This window comes from Protopterus annectens, chromosome 5.part0, assembly GCF_019279795.1.
Source record: "Protopterus annectens isolate FY-2018-M chromosome 5.part0, PAN1.0, whole genome shotgun sequence".
NCBI classification, from domain to species: Eukaryota; Metazoa; Chordata; order Ceratodontiformes; family Protopteridae; genus Protopterus; species Protopterus annectens.
In genome coordinates, this window is record NC_056735.1 from 1,082,405,499 (window position 1) to 1,082,428,495 (window position 22,997).

The following is a 22,997-nucleotide window of genomic DNA, read 5'->3' on the forward strand; positions in this document are numbered from 1 at the left end:
ATTAGAAACAAATCAAAAATAATTTGGGAAAAGGGTCCAACGTTATGGATACGTTTTAAATTCTGGTACACTGGTACCATACTAAGATCGCTACTAATCTGGAAAATTGATAGAAAAAAGGATGTGAATAAACATGACTGTTCTAAAGTAAAATGGGTCTTTTAGTTAATGGTTGTCAGTATTTATAAATGATAAGCAGTATTTACCGTCTGCAATCCACCAATGTTTCATAAAAAAATGTCCAGTTTTAGGATGCATGGCTGGAACAGAATTTTGAGCCAAAATTAGGACTATCCCTAAAATTTAGGGACAATTAAAAGTTATAGATAACTTCAGTGACAATAACAGTTACCACAAAATAAGTCTCTTGGGATTGTCACAATTAATTAATACCACCACTCTTTTTTATATCTTTCCAGATAAACATATATAAGTTGGGTGTTGTTAGGTCGGATTTTTTTTAAGTAACAGTTATCCTATCTTTGCAGACTGGAAGTATGTAAAGGTACAGAAGTTAAAATTTTTTTCCTGGATTATAATCATCAAAAATTAAATTTTTAGACATTGATAATGCTTTTATAAAATCTCTAAGTGGTCCCTTTTTAGTACATTTAATCCTGCTGATGCCACTGATTACTTTAACAGTGCTTTCTTAAAAAGTCCTCTACCCCAGTTATTAAGTTATATAAATAAATAAATGAATTTACTCAGTAATGTAAATTCCATCAGGCAAGAACAAATCAAAGCTAGCTTTGCATCTTGGCTTATCTTTATGTCCTTCTTACAGAAGGGAAAGTTTTATATAAATATATATATGATTTTCCAGAGATTCCAAATCCAGAGTAGAATTCTTGAGGAATGATGCAGGCAAATTATCCTTTAAGGGGGACAGAAATAACAAATCAAGGAAAAGTGGACATTTTTAAAGATGAAAGGGTTTGGCATATTCATGCACGGCATTAGTAGCCTAGATGGTCATAGAACCAGGCCACACTTTTGGGTCAAAAGTTGTAAGTAGCTATAAGCTCATTGACATCAGGGTCATCACCTTCTTTCTAGCCCAGTCTAGGGGAACATGCAGAAAAGCAAGTGCAGCCAGCACTCCCATGCTGGCCTTTCACTTATTGTTGTGCTCTTTGTCTGCACTCCCATGTTGACCTTTCGCATCTATATTATGGCATCAAACGGGCCGTTAATGAAATGCCCTCTTATCAACACATATTAAGCAAAATACAAAAACCCCAAATGGCCATAAAAGCAATTTTTTTCCCAGGGGAAAAAATCGTTAAGTCAATACAAAAAAAAAAAAAATTCAGACCGTACAAAGTGGGGTGTTTCTCCCCCACACACTCCCATGATGGCCAATAGATTTTTTTCCCCTGGGAAAAAATTAACTTTTGTGGCTGTTCGGGGGTTTTGTATTTCGCTTAATATGTGTGAATAAAAGGGCGTTCAGTTAACAGCTCATCCGATGCCATAATATAGACCTGACCTTTCACCTAATAGAGTGCTCCTTGTCTTCACTCCCATGTTGGCCTTTAACCTAATGGAGTGCTCTTTGTCTTCACTCCCATGTTGACCTTTCACCTAATGGAGTGTTCCTTGTCTGCACTCCCATGTTGGCCTTTCACCTAACAGAGTGCTCCTTGTCTGCACAGAAATGAGCAGCCACTTTACAACAAAGTGAAAAAAAAAAGTCTTCTGAGTGATCAGACAGGCCAGAATGCAGTCTGTGAGTTCTCAAAAGTGCTTAGACAGCCCCTCTAGCAACTGTGTTTTCCATGGACCAGTATCAAAGTATCCATCCTTCTTACATGGGGTCTCAAACTGGTATCTTTAGCATTATCTTTCCATTGCCATATTTTTCTTAAGAATCTGTGTATGCATTCAGTGGTCTTCCAGCTTTCATGTACTTTGCTTAAAGAGCACTTGCATGGTATGATACCACCTCTCTTTTATCACTACAGGTATAGAGCATGCAATTACGGTGCTAACTGATTGTGAGCTCTTCTCACACAGTTATAATATTTGATGACTTCAGATCATCCACACTGCACTATGATGGCCGTTAGGTGAGAAGGAGAAGAGATAAATGAGTATACATATTAGCAGGCAATTTCCTGAACTAGACCAACTCAACATAAGGAGCAATAAGACAGCATATCATGAATGTACGGAATGAACTGATGGTCAACTCATGAGACTGACACCACCCACAGTCCATACTAACTACCCCAAGTTGGAATGCCATGTTCATTGAGTGGTCATGTGCTTATCAGCTGTAGAAGAGGTAATGACTTGAATGAATCCAGCCCCTGTTATAATGGATGCAAACGTTACAGTTAAGAGCCATGGCATTGTTAGTGACCATGATACTGAAGTCACCTAGTTCCAGGTAGTTTGGGTGAATCAACACTGAATCAGTGAGAAAATCCAGGAAGTCCTTGCAAAAGACCCTCACACTGCCTTGTAGGTAATAAATGCGAAGGAACTCCCAACTTGTTCACACTACATTATTTAATCAAAGATGTTGGTGCCTCATGTGAAATAAGGGCCAGATTCAGCTCCTCATTTGTGTCACATCTACAGTGCTGAATGACCAAAACACCTAGAAGTATAAATATGAACTAATAGGGCTCATAGTTAGAATATTGACAAGTCTATGTAAAAAAATCTAAGTCAGCGTAATACAGCAAATTGGCAATGTTGTTGGTCCAGTTTAGGACAGACCATGAATTACAATGCAGAATTCTACATGGGATAAGTGGTCCACAGGTCTTGGCTATTCATATGATATAGCTCAGTCTCCCTAGGTACCATACTCAGGTGAAATCTTAATTTGATCTGAATGTGATTTCATCCTGAGACAATAATTAGAAATTGAAAGCTAAATAAAGCCACTCCTGACAGCACAAAATAGTTTCAGGACTACTCCTTACCATGCCCTTATACTGGCCTAAGGTGGTCACTTGAAAACAAACTTGTAAACTTTTAGTGGAATTCAAAATGACATAAAATGTGGAGAAGGTACAAAATGGTCCCACTATATATGTGTTACATTCCCAAAGTAACTAGCTATCATAAGGACAACCCAAAATGTTCACTCAAATTATATAAGACCAGTTGTACTAAAACTGATATGCTAAGTACAAGTACCAAATAAAGCACAATATCATTAAAGCAGCAATAGGAGAAATACAGCTAATGTGTCCACTCAACAAAAAAGCTAAATCAGTGTTTCTGGGGAGAATATGCAGTAATGGATCAGGGTGAAAACTGGCACACCCTTTAGATGGGGAAAAAAAGTGAAATAAACTCCATTAATCCACAGGTTAACAAGCAGCAGGATAGCAAAACAAAGTTTGTAGGAGTCTGAACCCTACATTCTAATCATGGATTAAAGTTTAAAGGTGCAGATCAGACACCCAAACTCATAGCCAGACAACAAGGCAAATATGTAATTCAATGTGATTCCAGATAAGAAACGTGTAATTCAGCTCCAGATACATTACATGTCCATACGCCATGCTCTTATGAGAAGGATCATTTTCATATATGCCAACATCAAGGCAAAAATCCATAAAAGCCACACAAAGCATTAACATCCTATGTTATATTGTTGTAACATTCTACTGTCTGAGACAGAAATGAAATCTGCTAGCTGGTATAGGCTACTCAGAAAAATGTAATATCAAAGTCTCTCCAAGATCATGTAACTTTTGCTCTAACTGCAGTATCCATATAAAATAGTACATACAAGAATCTAAGCTTCAAGGCTGCCACAGATCAACAAAATCTTAGTGCTCAGTTGTCACAGAAGCTATCATAAAAATTAGTATGTTCACAGTCCTGTCACCAATATCACAAGAAGTAGTATGTTCAAAATTCTGGCACTAGACTCCTCAGAGCTATTCAGATACATTTATGTCTTAATGGAATTAGTAATGATTTCAGGAAAAATGAGTACAGTGCACAATGAAATCCTGAAAATCCCCAGTGTGATCCACATCAGTATGAACTCTAACACATAACAACTGCCCATGAAAGTACTTTCAAACTAGGTGGTAAGCCACAAAACCGTAGCTGTAAGAAAGCGAAATAATAGGATGTCCACTTGCCACATCCAAAGTGGTACACTTCATTCATTCATTCATTCATTCATTCATTCATTAAAATCATGCTAAAAGTGCCAAAATAGACTCTAAGATAACTCTAAAGCACTTGGCATACTTCCACAAATGACGTAAGACATTCCAGAAGAAAGCCACCAGAGCAGTGTGTGGAATGGAAGTGAAACAATGTGGCCAAAGACTGAAAGAGGTAGACATCTTTTCACTAGAGACAGAAAGAGACAGGGGAATGATGTTTGTGCAAAAAAATCTTAACAGGTAGATGTGAATGGGTCATTCTAAACAAGAAGGCCTGACAGAGAAGGAAGGAAAACTGGCTGCAGAGAGTAAGGGCTAACTACTTCTAGGATCTTTGAAAGTTCTTATCAGTTCATAGGTTCATAGGTGGTTACCAGGCTATTGGCCCAAGAGCCATTTTATGTCTAGCCAAGCTTACTCCAAATTTATCAAAATATTGCCGATGTGTATCAATATCCCAAAGAATTCCACAGTTATGATATAGGCTTAACCACACTATGCATCCATAGGCTGCCTGGATCTGCCCTGTCAGTTAGGGACACTGGTGCCAAACCAGGGGTAAATGTGTCACTTCCAATCCACTGGTCCAAGTTACATTTGAATAAGGCTAGGGATGAGCTTTGCTTCACATTGATGGAAAGCCTGTTCCAGAGAAAGAGTAATCTTTAGACTCATTACCTGTCCCTCCAAAATGTCATGTTTATGTCACAGATGAGGTTTAGGTCCTTAGAATATGTATTTCTGGCGCTATTTGTTTTGTGACTATGCAACAAATCAATCAGTGTGGGATCAGAGGATAACTTTTTAGGCTAAACATAGATTGACATGCAGCAAAGTGTAAGAGACCAAGTACATGGATGGAGTTTTGAAATGGTCTGCATTGGACATATTACTCCCTCTATTCTTTATGTGATGAACCTCTGTGGTCTCTCAAGCTGTTGTAAGTGTCTGGTCAGGTACATGCTAAAGAATGCATTGCATTCAATGATTGGTCTAATAATAGCTGAGTACATGGGAACAATGACTTCTTTTGACCTGAATGTCAGGCCATTACTTATAAGTTGTGCAAAGTAGAATGATTTTCTCACCATAATAGATATATGGGGGTTAAAAGTCAGGTTACCATAAGTGTTCCCAGATCCATAACCACTGGGTCTACTTTTAGGGGTGTATTATCAATGTGGCAATTTTCAGGGGGTGACAGCCTTTCTAGAGAGTACTATTATGCATTTTTTCACACTGAGTGTAAGTCCATGGCTCTGGCATCAGTTATTTGTTGGTATCAAGCCTTCTTAAAGGGTATCTGTGTCTTTAGGTTATTCAGTGAACATGCCTAGTTTGCAGTTATCTGCACCCTTGGTCAGCCAGAGGCCCTCAACATTTGAATTAACCTCAGAGAAATAGATGCCAAAAAGGACAGGCCTCAGCACTAATCCCTGTGGGACTCCACTAGTAACTGTCTTCTTTGTGCAGGTGGATTCCTCTATCCTATCTTCTTGTGTCCTATCAGTGAGTCAGATGATTATCTATCATGTGACATATGGGTTTATGCCTAATTTTGTAAGTTTATCTACAATTCCCTAGTTAAGTATTTTGTCAAATGCCTTTGTCACATCGAGGTGGGTAGTGTGCATATTTTTGCCCTCATCCATAGCTTTAGTGACTTTCTTGAAGAAGTCCACCAATGTCTGTTGATTTCCTATGTCATTTTTTATCAGATCCATGATAATTCTTTCCTTGGCCTTGCATATGAGACTAGTCAGACTTATGGATCTGTAGTTCCCAGACCTGTTGAAGGCAACCCCCCCCCCTCCATTGTGTAGAGGGATAACTGTTAGAATCCCCCATTCATTTGGTATGAAGCCAGTCTAGAGGGTATACTTTAATAAAAATTCTAGCAGGCCTGACAGGTCATATTTCATGATATTCAGAAGGCATTCTGGGATATTATCAAGGTCCGCTGAAATAGTGTTCTTAGTCTTAGAGAAAGTATGAGCACCTGCTCCCTAGTGATAGTTGGTAGAGAAATAGAGGTGGGTATTTCCTGGGGATGACCGGGGTGATAAGGAGTAAAACTGGAGCTAAATGTATTCACCAGTACATTTCCTATATCCTCTGGCTCCATTATGGCTCCATTGTGGTTTCATTCACCATTAGTTTGGCTCTTTGTTGGGTGTTGGCTTTAAGGTTGCGGACACAACTGAAGAAATTCTTATGGTTGTCTTCAGCTTTATAGGTTATTATTATCTTAAATTTGGCTTTGGTGAACTTAATTTGAGTCTCTTGCTCAGATTGTTGAGGGGGTTTTTAACCTTGCTAGGCAATGTCCTTCCTGTTTTTGGACATGATTTTCCTTCTTTTGTGATGCAACCTATTTATACTGGGATTCCACCAAGGCAGCTTGTTTTTGGAGGTTGTTCTATGTTTATTTCAGGTAATTACAGCTATCTCTATGCAGCTATTTACATAACTATACAGTGTTCCTGTAAAAAAGAGTTGATGTGTTTTCTTCATAGAAATAGTCGTAGATCCATGGAAAGGAATATTAGAACTGGTGGTGAGGAATGCGGGCAGGAAGTCATTTAAGAAGCCATGGTTACAGTAGGAGAAATGGTGAATGGGAAGGTGGTGATAGAGGTTGTGTAGAACATTAAGTGGAATTTAAGGGAAGACCAGGCAGACATTGTCTCCTCTGCAGTCACTGGAATGTAATGTAAAATTCAACTCTGTAGTTTTGTACATTAGGGAAAAACAGAAATTCCACTTTGCAAGGGCTCCTCTTGAATGTGAACCAGACTGTTCTGCAATTCTTCTTTGTGTGGTACTTTATTTCCTTCTGAGATAAAAATCTCATAATATTACATACTGGTTTACATGAATACAAAAACAGATTATGTGAGTTACCTATAATGTACAGCTGTGTAGAAGATGAGGAGTTATAGGTTCTTCCTTCATTTCGGAGTGCCACCAAACAGGTATAGTTTCCTGCATCTTCCCTTGTTAAACGGAGAATAAATAATGCGTGTGGCTGTAGCACATAATTGCCTTCACTTATCTGGAGAGGTTTACAATCCTATGAAAAAGAAATATTATAACATTATCACATTTAAAGCAACTTCAAGTTATCATTGTTAAGGCAGCCACTTTGTTGTTCTCTGAAGAAAAATGACTAACTAGCCATTGATAAGAAATCAATTATATCATTGTAGGAAAAAGCTGCTTTCTAATCAGTTTTATTCATGTAAGAAACAGAGAGGAAAGTATGTTACTTATAGGTTATATTACCATTTCACGGCTATACTGCAATATTACCCACTTTTGAAGCTGTGATATGGTGTCATCTAACTCAAGAGAAATTGCGTGGAATTTCATTGCCATAGTTCTTGTACACAGCATATAATTCCTAAAATTTCAAAGAGCAGCAGGTACTCAAATCTGCTATAAACATTGTTAGTGTGACATTTTCGATAGGAAATAAATCACAATGGCATATAATAAATACATAGGTCCATTCACAGTGCTGTGGCACCAAAGTAATCTTAAATGATACAAAAAATATTCAGTATTGCATTCCAGTATATTTTTTGTGGGTGCAGCACAAGATTTTAGCACATGACTCCTTGGAATCTGGCTCCTTTCGTTACTTTTCTGTTGAGTTTCAAGTTGTTTTGTAATGCTTTACCTCACTGAGCATTATATATGTATATATTTATATATGTGTGTATGGGTGTGGGTGTGTGTGTATGTGTCTGTGTGCATGTGTGCATGTGTAATACTGAAAGCATTTGAACAAGACAACAATTAGTACTAATATTTAGTCAACCACTCAGCACATTAAAATATTTCTCCACATTATATTGCACATTACAGTTCCCCAGTCGCGTGTAGAGGTTTATGGTAATGTACGTTTTGATTGAGGAGATCTTGTGTCAGTATTTGTTCCATCTCATTCTGATATATTAGAGAAACTGGTTTTGTCTAAGTGACAAATAAAAAACAGCAGAAATATCTGAGCATTTGGAATGCAAGATTCTTCTGTCTTTGTTCTGGTCATGTTAAAGACTAAACCATTCTTTTTAGCTTGGTCACTTAAAATTATCACAGATGTCTTTCTGATATTTAAGCTCTGGTACTCAGTGTAAAGCAGTGTTAACTTAAAATTATCACAGATGTCTTTCTGATATTTAAGCTCTGGTACTCAGTGTAAAGCAGTGTTAACTTAAAATTATCACAGATGTCTTTCTGATATTTAGGCTGTGGTACTCAGTAAAAAGTAATGTTACTCTCGTTTCAATACAGGAACTGAGATCAGAATACTAATGAAGCTGTTTATCATCTTATCATATAGAAGACATCAAAGAAACGGCAGTATATGCAATAAATATACATATACATGTGTGTTGGTAGTGCAACTACAGTTTGTAGCAAGCTGATAGCGGTATTCTAAAAAGTGAAAACAGAAAACAGAACATGGGATTGGTTGGAATAGTTGATATCATAATATGACTGAGTTGCATGCATTATCATTGCAAACATACTCAGTAAACTCTCTGATAACAATTTGTTCTGTGCAATCTGTTTGCCCTGTCTTTGCTGCAATGTTTACATTACTGTGAAATCCGTACATATATTTATTCGTACTGCACATCTCTTAATTCTTCTGGCAGACAGAAAAACACACACATACACAGACACACACCTGAGCCCATACAAACTGGATTCATAGCATGCAAAGAGGAACATATGTTCAATTTAGTCCATATATTATACCTCCTCTATATATGCATATATACACATAACTAAATATGTGTACTCACACATGCATTCTCACACATACACAAATACAGACACATAATATAAATATATAAGTACTATCACAATTTTGAGATGGAAATTTTAAGTCAGTGATACAAAGAAACCAGGAACTCTGGTATGTCTTTTTATCTAATGCCATAGTGACCTCAGAGACAGTATACATAAAAGTCTGTTGTTTGTTGTGGTGAAGATTAATGTTTGGGTATTTAATTCCCATAGGAATGAAAAGAAATAGGATGCATGTTGAGAGAGGTTACGTGCATTGGAAATAGACAGATGAATGAATGACTGAATGAGTGAATGTATAATAATACCACTCACTTTATAGACAATTACCTGTTGAACTACATTTAGGCTGATTCTATCATTTGTTTTAAAATTGCTAGTAAAGTAATGTGCATATTTTTTCTGTCTTTTCATTACTCACTGGTAACACAGGTAAAGTTATAAATGCAGTAAACAACTCACATTTTATAGATATTCAGATTCTAACCAACTTTCACATCCACATTATCCTGCCATTTATTTATTAAGAATTAAAAAAGCACAATGCATTTCTTTATTGGTTTAAAAATGTCTATGGAGCATTTATGACTAGACAGATACAGATGTATAGATGTCTGCACTGAATAACATCGAAGGGGAAATTTAATAAAGCCTACAGGGCCATTTTTCTGTGTAGGCATTGTGGCACACTGCTTACACAAAAGTAAGCAGGGTTGTGATCCAGTAAACATAGCTGGACGGCGTGCATGCACACGCTAACACAGAAGAATCTGTGGCATGCAAATCATCTCATAAGCAGGTGAACTGCATGCAAATGAGGGAGGTAGAGCAATCCATTAAGCAGATAAACAGTCCTGCAGACCCACACGGAAAAATTATGTGTACAGGACTTTAAACAGAAAACAGGGGATGCAAAAGTGTAGTTTGATGGACAGAAATAGCATAGCATACACAGACGTGTGCAAAATTATCCACAGTGTGGCAAAACCATATGGGAACTAATTTAAAATAATTTTATTTTTTTAATGATGTGGGTATTTTTGTGCAGTGTGCTGCAGTGTGGAGATATGCTGTTATGAAAAAAAATAAAAGTAAAAAAGAGTGTAAAAAACTAATTATTAGCATGTGACAGTAATATATTATAGGGCCCTGTGTGAAGTATCTACAATGGTTCAATGGTGCTGTTGCTAATGAGGCAGGGCCTGGAACCATGTAGTTTCCAGGTTGTGGGCATGGATCCCTATGCAAATGAGGTGGGGTTACTGAAGAGCACAAATGGGTATCCATATATACAGATCTCATCCGTGTAGGCACAGAACCATGTTAGTGTCCAGAGAAGAGGTAGCTGACATTGGGGGGCTGTGTTTGAAGACTTACAAGCTCATTGTAGCTCAGCGGTGCATGTTTGCGTGCACGTATCTGTGCTCAGCAGGGGTATGTGCACACTGACTGATAAACTTCGTTTACCTTAACGGTGCATGTTTCAGCGTATTTGCCTGGACCACCACCATGGTGAGTGTGATCTTTCATAGAGGAGTGTGCAGTGACTGCTGAGCGTTGTTTACCTTTGTGATGCGTGTTTGGCAGGTGCGCTACAATGCTGACCGAGGAAGGCTGTCAAAAAAAAATTGGCTGAGAAAGCCAATGGTATATTAATTACTGATGACCCCTGTTTTAATTAAACTAGGGCCATTAACAGTCCATAATAATGTACTTGACAGGTGGAATGCATCATAGGTAGCCAATCACAAAGGCTCTAGCTACAGCAGAGCACTATAAAGGTTGCATACATCCTGCAATCTGATTTCACCTCCATACTCTGCACCAGTGGAGTACAGACTTGTGATTTTTAACTTAAGGAATGCTAGGGGCTGCTCCAGGTCTGCTACATCTGTATGTGCTAGATGCTGAGGTCAATGCTGCTGCAGCTGACAATAGGCCTAGACTGAGAAGGAAAAAAGTGTTCAGGCCCAGGGTAACCTTCCAGGGGCTACATGAGCTGGAGATTGTTGAGTGCTACAGGGTGGACAGGGACATGCTACAAGAACTCACTGAGCTCTGACACCCTCAATTCAGACCCAAAGCCAACAGAGAGGAACCCCTCCTAGTGGAAACAAATGTATATATAGCTCTTAGGGTACTAGCTACAGGTACTTTCCAAAGACCATCTGGGAACATGATGGGGGTCTCACAGGCATCAGCATCCAGGCTACTCCAGCAGTTCCTTGATGCTATGCTACCTCATGCCAGTGAGCTCATTTATTTTCACCACACCCCTGTAGGAAGGGCCAACAATATGCAACATTTCAACTGTGTAGCATACTACCCTGAGGTACTGGGTGCCATAGATTGCACTCATGTACACATCAAGGCACCACCCAGTGAGGAGGGTAGAATTTATATCAACTACAAAGGGTATCACTCCATCAACTGCCAGGTTGTGTGCAATGCCCATGGTATTATCATGAATGTGTGTGCTGGCAGCCCTAGCAGTAATCACAACTACCATATCTGGCATGCATCACAGCTGTACCAGATGTTTGCTGGAGGGACATCCCACACAGCCATTTTTTTGAGGATGCTGGCTATGCACTAGAACTGTGGATGATGACACCCATCAGAAATGCTAACCCACCCCCGAAGAACACCATAATGAGACACACGCACAAACCAAGAACATCACAGAGCATGTGACTGGGCTGCTTGAAGTCACGGTTCTTCTGCCTCGATATATCTGGTGGAGCCTTTCAGTACTCTCCAACCACATGTGCACAGATGCTTACAGTGTGTGCCATCCTACACAATATGATCCTGTGGAAATAGCTGCAGCAGGATCAGCAAAGGGAAGGGATACACAGCCCCCCACCAGTGCCTAGCTTCCCAAAGCCACACCCACAAGGGATTCAAAGGAAGAAATCCCTGAGGATGTCCCTGTAGGCAGATGTAGGCATGCCGAGTATGCCCTGACCTTGGTCAAGAGACAATGCATAGCACATGCACTGACAACCTATGACCCTAGGGACTGACACCTTACTCCAACTCGCATACATATAGTAAAAATTATGCCAGACAACCCATACAACCTGTAGCTAACCATGTGTTGGCTGAGTACTGTGTGCATCAAACAGAGTCAGCCTTGAGCTACAGTTCTGTCAACTGCTGCATTCACAAGGTAAGTCACTCACCTACACACCACTTGTAAGGAGTACTATGTAAGGAGTACTACAATATGCTATCATATGTATGGACCTGTTGCATGTATGCAAGGGAATATAGTGGGCTATTTGGAGAGATGTAACATCCACATGGGACTACAGCTAACCAGTCCAATAGTATGTGTCCCGTAATGTTCACTAGGCCTCATGGTTGGAATATTCACTACAGCAGTCAAGGGAGATGTTAAACAGTCGGCTCACATGATATTTGCACTACTCCCTATGCCAGCAGATCATGCGTTGTTCTTTCCCTACCCCCAACACATCAGTATTCCCATACAACTGCTGTAACAGTACGGCTGCAATGATATAACAGCAGACCAGCCAATTCCAGGGCTGTGACATAGAACGTGGCCACATGTTCTATGTATCACATAATGCAGAGGTGACAATCTATGTCTGTATGCTGTTGATTGTGTGAGGAATGACACCTCTCTGCCTGGAGGCTGGTGTGGCTCACTGGGCTAGGAAAGTTAGTATGGGTGGTGGTGTTGATGGTTTGAATCTGGCCACATCCACATCTTTTGCATGTGAGGTACTTGTATAGTAGTATTCCCACAAACTGTCATACACCTCAATCTGTTACTGCAAGAAAGCTGGACAAAGTCAGAGAGAATGGGGAGGACAAAGGGCCAAAACAACAGATAGACATTACACATGCTCTGATGAACCTAGACGGTTACTAGTATAACAGCTGGTTGCAATAGAACAGAATAGATGCAGGATGTAAAGGCCATCACTTAAATGTGTCAGTAAGTAGTACAATTCTGTGACTGCATTATACAATATTATATTGGAACACCGCAAATATATGAGGAACAAACCAGATATATGGGACGAAATGCTGGATATTCTGTAAAAACATGTACACTGAGAGGTATGCAGCCTGTCACCCTCTGTGTGGTGTTACATTATGCACTCCAGTCACATAGTAAATACAGTACACAGCCGGGGAATGCCTTGACCAATTTTGGGGAAGTGCTGTACTCTGGAAACAGGTGCAGCAGCCAATGTCTGCAACACATAAAACCCCAGACCAGAGCGCAGGTAGCTGTGGCCTAGAGTCACCTTGTAATTACTGACAGTACCACTGGGCATGCTCCTACACTTAGCTAACTTAAACGCAAGTCTATTGCCTCCTACTCACAAAGACCTGCTATGTAGAAATATGCCTGTGCATACAGACAGCTATGTACACATATCTGTCCCTATCCCCCTCACACATGATTAGTGTATCTATTGGTATGTATCACATATACATATGATACCAATATATATATATCGCTATATAAATTACAATGATAAATAGACTCTCCACATATGTCTACCTAACACATGTACATAATGTAACACACAGCAACATTTACAGAGACATCCCTGTTATACACATTTATATCTATATCTATCTATGTATATATATATATATATATATATATATATATATATATATATATATATATATATATGGGTCCCCTTCACATATCGAAACCCATATGGCCGAGACCATATGATCGACATTTGAAATGTCATCCATGGGGAACTGGCATCTCCGAACAGTGCGGAATGGAAAGATTTCCATTTCCGCACTATAGTGCGATCTATGAGTTGGTATATTAAAGTTATGGGGGGTGTGGGGGACAAAGCCCCCCCATGAGGGGTGCAGGGGGGCATAGCCCCCCTGCTAGCATCTTTAAAGTTATTTTTTTTCTTGTTTTTTTGGTCTACTTGTATGATCGACATTTCAAATGTCGCTCATATGGTCTCAGCCATATGGATTTCGACATTGTGAAATGTTGATCATAGCAAATAGACCCATATATATATATATATATATATATATATATATATATATATATATATATGTATATATAGGTTTACTATCAAAATTTCAAACCGCACTCCATCGACTGTACTATCGTCAAACACGGAAGTTCGAAAATGGGAATGTCGAAGTCAAAAAAACAATCTAGGAATGTTTTTTTAACATGGGTCGAGGTAGGTGTTCAGTATTATTCCGAACTACAAACATCTCCCCTACCTCGACCCATGTTAAAACCCATTCCTAGATTGTTTTTTTGACTTCGACATTCCTGTTTTTGAACTTCCGTGTTCAACGATAGTACAGTCGACGGACTGCGGTTCAAAATTTTGATAGTAAACCATATATATATATATATATATATATATATATATACACACACATAAAACAATAAGAAAAGTGATGTAGTTCATGGTACCCAAAGAACAGCACTGAAGAAAGTAGATACAAGTCCTAAAATATACCAGTGCAGTCATCATGGTCTCAGCCATATGAAAGTCGACTTTCTGAAAGGTCGATCATGTAAAGTAGACCCATAGACCCATATATATATATATATATATATATATATATATATATATGTGTGTGTGTGTGTGTGTGTTGTGTGGGGATGTAAGAATCCCCCACATATTTTTGGAATGCTGAGGTTGTCCGCACTTACACATCACAACAGTTGTACAAAGTAACCAGACCAAGGCCACAACAGTACATAATCCACTCACCTACAAACCCCTGTGCCTGCGGAATGTCACCTTGTAGACAGACACAGGTGAGCAGGTGTTGTAATGTACAGTGGTATCAACGCATGCCTTGGACAGGCCATATTGTCCCTGGCCATATGGATGCCAATCTAACTGCAACCAGTCACATATGGCCATACTGGTAATTGTACACACATAGCAGGGATATTAACAGGTATCCTACTCCTAGGATACTAGATATAATAACAGTACCAAGCAATATCACTCTGCAGGCCACACATCCTAACACAAGGCTACTTTGCATACTCCGCAAGTACTGTGCCTGCAGTCCCATACACAGCACTTGTAACCTGTGGTGCATGCAATAAGTACTGTGATCTATAGTGTGCAATAGTAGATAGGTAGGGGTTCTAATCTCACATCAACCAGCTCTGTGTGTGCACATGTGCATGTGGTGTGTGTGTGTGTGTGTGTGTGTGTGTGTGTGTGTGTGTGTGTGTGTGCGCGTGTGTGTGTGTGTGTGTGTGTGTGTGTGTGTGTGTGTGTGTGTGTGTGTGTGTGTGTGTGTAAATATGTCTCCTTGCTGCACTACAGACATCCCTATATGAGCTATCTCCATGCAATGGTTATACATTTTATGGCCCTGTGACTAGCTGTAGGACCTAAATTGCCCTCATCTACATAATCATAACTAATGTCCACCACCTTCTAGATTTGTAAGGTCAGAATACCCAGGTGACAAGTAGCAAGGGTAGCAGACCTTATTATAAAGTATGAATGCATGATTACACTAACTGCCCCCATTGTCCCTGATATACTGTTCTACACATATGCACCTTGAGAGCCATGCACGTATACTGCCGTACCTTGCTGAAGTCATATGTATGCTGTGCTGCCATGCCATCCTCTGCTGCTGTATTGCCATCATGTGTCCATAGTTTATCTTCTCAGACTCCTGGAACAGAAACATACACAGGTCTGTGACATACCTGTCATTCTGTAACACTACCGCCAATCCAACATCATGCAACAAAGATACATAAAGTCTGATGGGTAGTCATGACACATGCCAGCATACAGTACCTGTTGAGGCCCACAACAAGTGGCATGGCAAAACAATATTGCACTATACAGGTACATGTTAAGTAATATAGACACCCTGAGCATCAGACAGATAGTAACTTTTCCCTGCATTGATGGCACAGATGGCAGGGATGTGGCACAGGTATCATCACATGCAGAAGGTGTGGTGTGAGGTTGCTGCAGGCCTAGGCTGTGCCAAACAGTTGACAGCATGTCTGTGAGTCAAGAAGAGATGCAAGTTAGATGGGCCATGGAGAGGTACTGTGTGTGTCTGTTGGTGATCTGCATGTGACAGTGGCATTTGAGTGTGCGCGTGTACACAGTCAAGCCCAGTGCTAGCCCTGCATGTGTGTATGTTGGACAGCTGTGGACTGTACATGGTAGAGTGGACAGTTCACCATCTCTTGCCACAAACACGGGAACTGGCTCTGCCAGGAGTAGCACTGGCACCATCCTGCCCAAGGATAGATGCGGTGCTAGTACCTGACAGTGGCTGCTGTCTGCTGGGGCTCTGTCCTCCATGGGACCACCCAGGACCACATGCCTCTTGCCTGCCACAACATGGTGTGGACAGCACACTTCCTTTTGTAGCACTGTGGTATTGCCACTATGGGAGCATGACTATGCATGGACATGTGGACACTCAGCAGATGGTGTTGCTGATCTATGTCCATGTGTCTGACGCCCAACTCCCACTAGATATTCCAACACAGACAATGTGTGGTCCAAGACAGACACTGTCTCAGCCCACTGTCTGTACACTGCATCTGTGAACTGATACAGGGTGCCCTCAATGCAGTGCAGGCAGTCACGGATGTCAGACTGTGCTGTATCCATAACCCTAAGCATCCATCTGGTGTTGTGTTCAGAATATGCCTGTGCTCCATGACAGCCCAAAACATGTGTAGAGTGACCCATGATGTGACACCTGCAACAGGTGGTGGATGGACAGCAGTCCTCTTATGAGCACCCCTGTCAGTCCACCTGTGTGGGACCTCACCAGTTCTCTGGCTATGGACAGTGTCTAGACTCACTGATGCCATAGTTGCCACACTTCCATGTTCAGTGTTGTCACCCTCTCTGTCCAATATCTGTGGCCTCTGGGGACTGGGTATGTGTGGGAATACTGACTGTGTGCAGTGACAATGGGGGTAGAAGAGGGATGTCAATGTCTGGGACAGGTTCAGCCCCTGATAACCACATATGTACCACATCTATGTCTCACTATGTCTACCATCACCATTAGAGTCCAATGAGACACTGACATCAGGTTGTGAGGGGGGGCAGACTCCAACCTCCCTGGTCACCTGTGATAACCATGACAAAAGCAGTACATTACTACCTGCACTTTTATGTATACTAAACCACACAGACTCATACAAATGAGGATCCACAACTGCATTACCAGTCTCATCTCTGCTCCCATGCACAACAGACAACTTCAAACCAACATACATTGAGAAGTCAAGCCCTTTATAATGTGCACTTCAGCCACATCCAGTTAAACTTGTCAGTACAATCTGCCTATAAAGTATGCAATATGACACTATACGTGATGGAACTACACATAAAGCCCAGTACACCATTCTTGAGAATGATATGCCAGTACTATTGTCACTGCCCCAGATATGTACCATCTCCCTTTTGTGTTTGAACAGGCATCTGGGAGCAATTGCCTCATGTATACCAGGCTGTGTAGCCACTCATAACTACAAGTGAAAACATGTCGATGGTCATTCAAATACACACCTGTGATTACCCAGTCTATGAACAGTAGTTAACTGCTCCAGAAAGGAACATACAAATATTCTACTCTGGCTAAACATCACATTTGTACATAGGGCAGTATGACAGCCCTTAACTTTCATAGGGTATATATGATCCTTAAAAGCAATATCACACTTACCAGGTACAGGACATCAGACTTGGGCCACACCTGATGGATCTATGAAAAGGTGAGGGACTACACTAGCACTACAAGGTAATATGTGCATATATCCACATGTACAGTAGCTACTGTGATACTGGTTGTATTGCTGACATTCTGAGTATGTGTGCACAACTGAGCATAAACCCCAACTGCCCCCAACTCCATGATGTATGGTGTGATGGATGCCTGAGAGCTGTTGTGTGTTCCTAGGTTCACCAGGAATTCCTTTGTGGCCAAGAGTGGTTGTTCCATTACAGGACCTCCACTAATGGTAGCACAATCCCTGGCAACATCAGCTGTCCTTTGTCATGCAGCATTCAGCATGTCTGTGGCCCAGTGATAGACCTGCCATAATGTCTATCTGTTGGCCAATCTGACTGACATCCTGCACAAGGTCTGCCCATGATGCTGCCCACTGTTCCAGATTATGCCTCCCCCTGGATAACAGGTTCTGATTATGCTGTCTAAGTCCATCCACTATTATGTCATTCTCCACATCTGAGAAGGGGGCATGTCTTCTGTGGTACATGCTCCCTGAAAGACAACAAAAGGATAACACATTACAGGACCAGTCACATAGACATCCACTATGTACAGGTCCAGCACACTGCACTATCCTCTGCTCCTTTACATGTCACACCCCACAGTATGGCAACACAATACATGTGTAAATACCACCAAGACAGTAGCAATACTGGGGTATGGCCCTGTGTGCCATGACAGATTCTGCTGTATGTTCCTACACCCAGCACTGCAGTCTACTGTGGTGTATCCCTTATGGGCAAACTCCCACCACTATGTCATAAGGCTACTGCTAGACAAATAATGTGCTATTACAACCACTATATGGGGACAGTCAAGCAACAACAGTGTGCCACAATGACAGAAAACAATGCAAATCTGCTGTACTATATGTTCCCTGTAGGCATCATACCTCTCAACTATACAGATGTTTGCAGAATGGCAAAATGTTTACCTCATAGTTTTGGTCATTTTTGCACAACATTGTGGATTTCTGACAAAAAGTTGGCCAATCACTGATGGTTGATGTCAAAAAATAAAGACAGACATCTGAGTTTAAGATGTCATACCCTTCAGAACACAGTTAAGCTACTGTAACATCTGTTATTCTATTCACTTTCTTACTTTGTATGAGCAATAGTTATAGTGTCCTAATTTTGGGCCTTTGCCCCTCCATTAATTATGGCTCTTTTCAGATATCTTGCTGTAACAGGTTGACAGCTATGTTAGGCAATTCTCTCAACCAGACTGGGAACAATATAAACAGAAACATGGACTTAGCCAGGGTACATCAGGGTCAATCAGGGACACTTTTAAAATGTTAGAAGTATTTATGTGAGACATTGATAGACTGAGAGAGGTGAATTATGTGCATTGTCTGACGTTACAGGAGTATGCACCCTTACTTCTTGTCACTATGTTTTATGTGTCATTCACTAGCTTCCGTACAACAGCCAACTCTTGTAGGTGGGAATAAGAGGGACAGAGCTAAGATGTGAGTAGAAATCAGGGATATTTGAGAGGGATGCCTATAGGTGCAGGACAGCTGAGTATCAATGACATTTCATTATCATAGATCTAAGACAGGCTTACAGCTGTGATCCCTATTCCCCATACCTCCATCCTCCCATGTGCATCCTGCTATATGGGAAAATCAATTACATACCTGGTGGAATGCAGTACTCCTTTGTTGAACATTATTTCAGATAATATTTTGAAAATATGTTCTCTGTGTGAGTTAAGTCTCATACAGACCTGTTCCCCATAACTTGCTGCTTGCCTTTTTAAGGTACTGCTCATTATCAGGTAATTGGTGGTGGTGCTGCAGTAGCATTGTCGCCTCATAGCAAGACATTGTCCCGTTCAATTCTCAGCTAGAGCATCTTCTGTGTGGAGGCATACATGAATGGGGCGTGCCTTTGTTGAAGTGCGTCAGGGCTGGTAACCCTGTATGTAAAAATCCACTACCAATCATTAGCGGACCGGAGTTCCACTGTGGCGACCCCTAACTGGGAAAAGCTGAAAGACACAAACAAACCACTCTGTGCTTTGATATGGTGATTGCAGCCATAATTGCTGAATTGCACTATCATTAGCCATTGACATGCCACCACAGTGCAAAATATAAGGCCTTTATGTAGACCTGGGCCCCTTTCTTAGCTATTTAAAATGGGCATTACTGAGGTGTGAAGACTACAGCTTTACAGATGGTAGGTACCATAACTGTCAGCTGTAGAGATTTATGCAGTAAGTCCACAGTTTCACATCATATGTGTGGTCAGTGTCCCATGACATTGTGGTCATCTGGCAATTCACTGCCAAACATTGTGGGTTGAGGTCAGTAATGGAACACATGCATTTGAGTGCCAGACTTCATACCTCTCTGAATATGCATACTGATGCAATAGATGTTATTGTATCAACTTACTATCAATGTAGGGGCAAACTGTAAAAAATGTCCCAATCTGTGGACCTTTGTCCCCCCCCCATTAAGTATGACTGTATCCGTATCCCTTGTGTTAAGGGGTTGGGTGGTATAGTAGGTCTGTAGTAGCTACCTTTACATACAGGTGGGTGTGCTGCAGCTGCAGGCCTAGAACACATGGGCAGAGTATGAACACTTTGGAGGACAACAAGCTGTACATGTAACTGTGGCAGCTGTGGCAGCCCTGTTGTTATGGCAGAGCCAGGGTAAGGGTACCCTTTACAGTCCAATCAAGGCATGTGATTAAGGTACATTTGTTATGCAACAGTGCCAGTAACAGAGTAGTAGGCAACATATAGTTATGCTATACAGATATGTGCAGTGTGTCCCCACCTGCAGGCCTTTGACTTGCAAAACTGGATAGCAGTTCATTAATTAGCAGTAACCTGTGCAGATAAAAATTGCATGACTCAGTCATTAATTGCTGTCTTCACGATATTGTAATTGAACTGCAACAGAAGACTAGATTTGAACCCAGGACTGTGTGTAGCAAAATGTACTGCAAACAAGGCATTTAATAAACTGAGCTACTGAGTCACTGTTACAGTAGGTGTATTTGCAAGGTATATGTACAAACATACAGGCTGTGACACACATCGTCAGCATCCATCAGTATGTGCATGCCTTTCTATGGCTGTATTTCTGCACGAGGGTCCAAGTTTAACATGTCTTGTGCCATTGATGCCTTAGCAGGTGTCTTTCTACATGTTGCTGGTACAAGGGCACATTTACCTGCTATCACAGGCCTCATTTACATCCAGTTTTATGTCTTTGGCTGTCTAGTGGTATATTATTGCACCAGCGTCCAAGGTACATTCCATTTTTCCCATTAATATTTAATTCCAGTTTGCACAGAGAGGCGCTGTGCACAGCTCCACTGACACATGCCTAATGTCTGCAAGTGGCAATCACTATGTTTTGATGAAAACACCTGCTTTAATTAAGAGCCGTGTGGTGTGGTGGATTACTGCAGTGTGTTACAGGTGTTATGGGCTTAGGTTCGGAACATAGCAGAGGTGTTTATTTTGTACATGTGACTTACAATGTTATAAACTCATATACTCATTAGGGGGTCTATTTAGCTGAGCTAAGCAAAGCTCTGTGATGTGGCATGCAGCACAGCTTTGAGCTAAAAAATATTAAGAAAAAAAAAAGGGGGAGATAGGAAAGTGGTAAAATGGGGGCATGCAGGGGAAAACATAGTAAAAGGCAGGTAGGGATGTGCAGGAAAAGTGTAGGAAAGAACCATAGCTATCCAGTATCTTGTACAGCAACAGCTGTGCGCTTTGACAGATTTTGTAGATGAATTTGAACTCTCAAACCCAGAGAGAGGGGTGAGGACAACATAACTGCGTTGTCAAGCCAGTTGGACCAAATTATTTGTGTCCAGTGGACACATGTGAAATGGAGAGCTATGTATGGGGCTATATTTTTTGGGACAGGTGCCCATTTTTTTATTGAGGTGAGAGTGGAATGTTGGGAAAGGGACTTAGGTACATGTGGTGAGGTAAGTTGGGTAGGAGAGGATGCATTTGCAGACAAACAAAACAGACAAGACAGCAGACAGGGGCAGTGTGGAGTGCATGGATAGGGAGGGTGTTGTGGAATCCAAGTCACACATGCCTCCATACAGCAGCAGCATGACTCATGTCCCCACCCATGGGACTGTCAACACTGCTCCTTCACTGCCCTGAGGGTGGCTGTGCTGGAAGCTGGACTCCAGGGTGAGGCTGCACCACCAGGTTGGCCAGCATGCTCTCAATCTGGTGCAGGTGGCATTCATAGCTCTGAACAATCCTGTGCACCATGATCTGCAGTTCAGCCTGGGTGACAACATCCCCACCACCACCACACCCAGTGGGAGGCTGGGCTCTGTCATCTGAGGCAGTCCTACCCAACACCACAGGTGGGGCAGGGGCAGCAGAGGGGTTATCACTGGTCTGGGTCCCAGATGTGCTAAGACCAGGTGCCACAGCTGGTTGAGGCAAGGTAGGCAGATCAGCTGGAACTGGCCTACCCTGATGTGCTGTAGTAATGGAGGTATAGCAATAAGTATAGGTTAGTTGTGAACAAATCATTGTTAGTAATAACAGCACGGCAGAACAGTGGAAATAACCCAGTTACATATCAATGCATATTATGTGAAATACAACAATAAATAAAAGAACAGTCAGTATGTTAACAGCATGCCAGTAACAGCTACAGCACAACTCCAACAAAATAAGTAATGTAACAAGATCTATGCAACCATTATAAAACAAAACAATAATAAAATACATGTCCCAAAATGCAGTTAATGTAACAACATATGTTAATAGTAAACTATAACCAATGAATAACAATAATAAATACATGAAGATAAGGGATGGGAGAGAGAGAAAAACAGTCCATTAGTAACATTTCCGGTTATTTCTTTGACAACAGTACTACTATCTACTTTATGGGTCTGTATTTTGTTTATGTGTACAATGACTACATGTCTCCTATATGATGAAGCATGCACATACCTCTCAAGCTATTTGCATGGGACGCTATGAGTCAAGCGGTAACAACTGCAGGTGCACAACTACACAGAACACTTGCACATCAGGTGGACTTATATAGCTACCAAGGTGTTCCATTGACTGATTTGGTGATACTTTGCAATCTAGGTAATCATTTCCATGGTAATCCTGTGACAGACGGATGACGCGCTATTAATTACATAACGTGAAATTGTGACACTTGAGAGACATGTATGTGTACAGAAGATACACTAAACAGTTGTCATGCCT

At 41.0% G+C, this 22,997-nt stretch overlaps 1 protein-coding gene across 1 annotated transcript in view; it reads right to left on the reverse strand.

The window, feature by feature from the left end:
* The window catches only part of LOC122801532 (interleukin-1 receptor type 1-like), a 1,281,849-nt gene that overhangs the window by 524,990 nt on the left and 733,862 nt on the right, over positions 1 to 22,997 (reverse strand). The window contains exon 5 of the mRNA XM_044070952.1: positions 7,053 to 7,221. Coding sequence (XP_043926887.1) covers positions 7,053 to 7,221 — 169 coding nt within the window. The remainder of the gene's footprint in view (positions 1 to 7,052; positions 7,222 to 22,997) is intronic.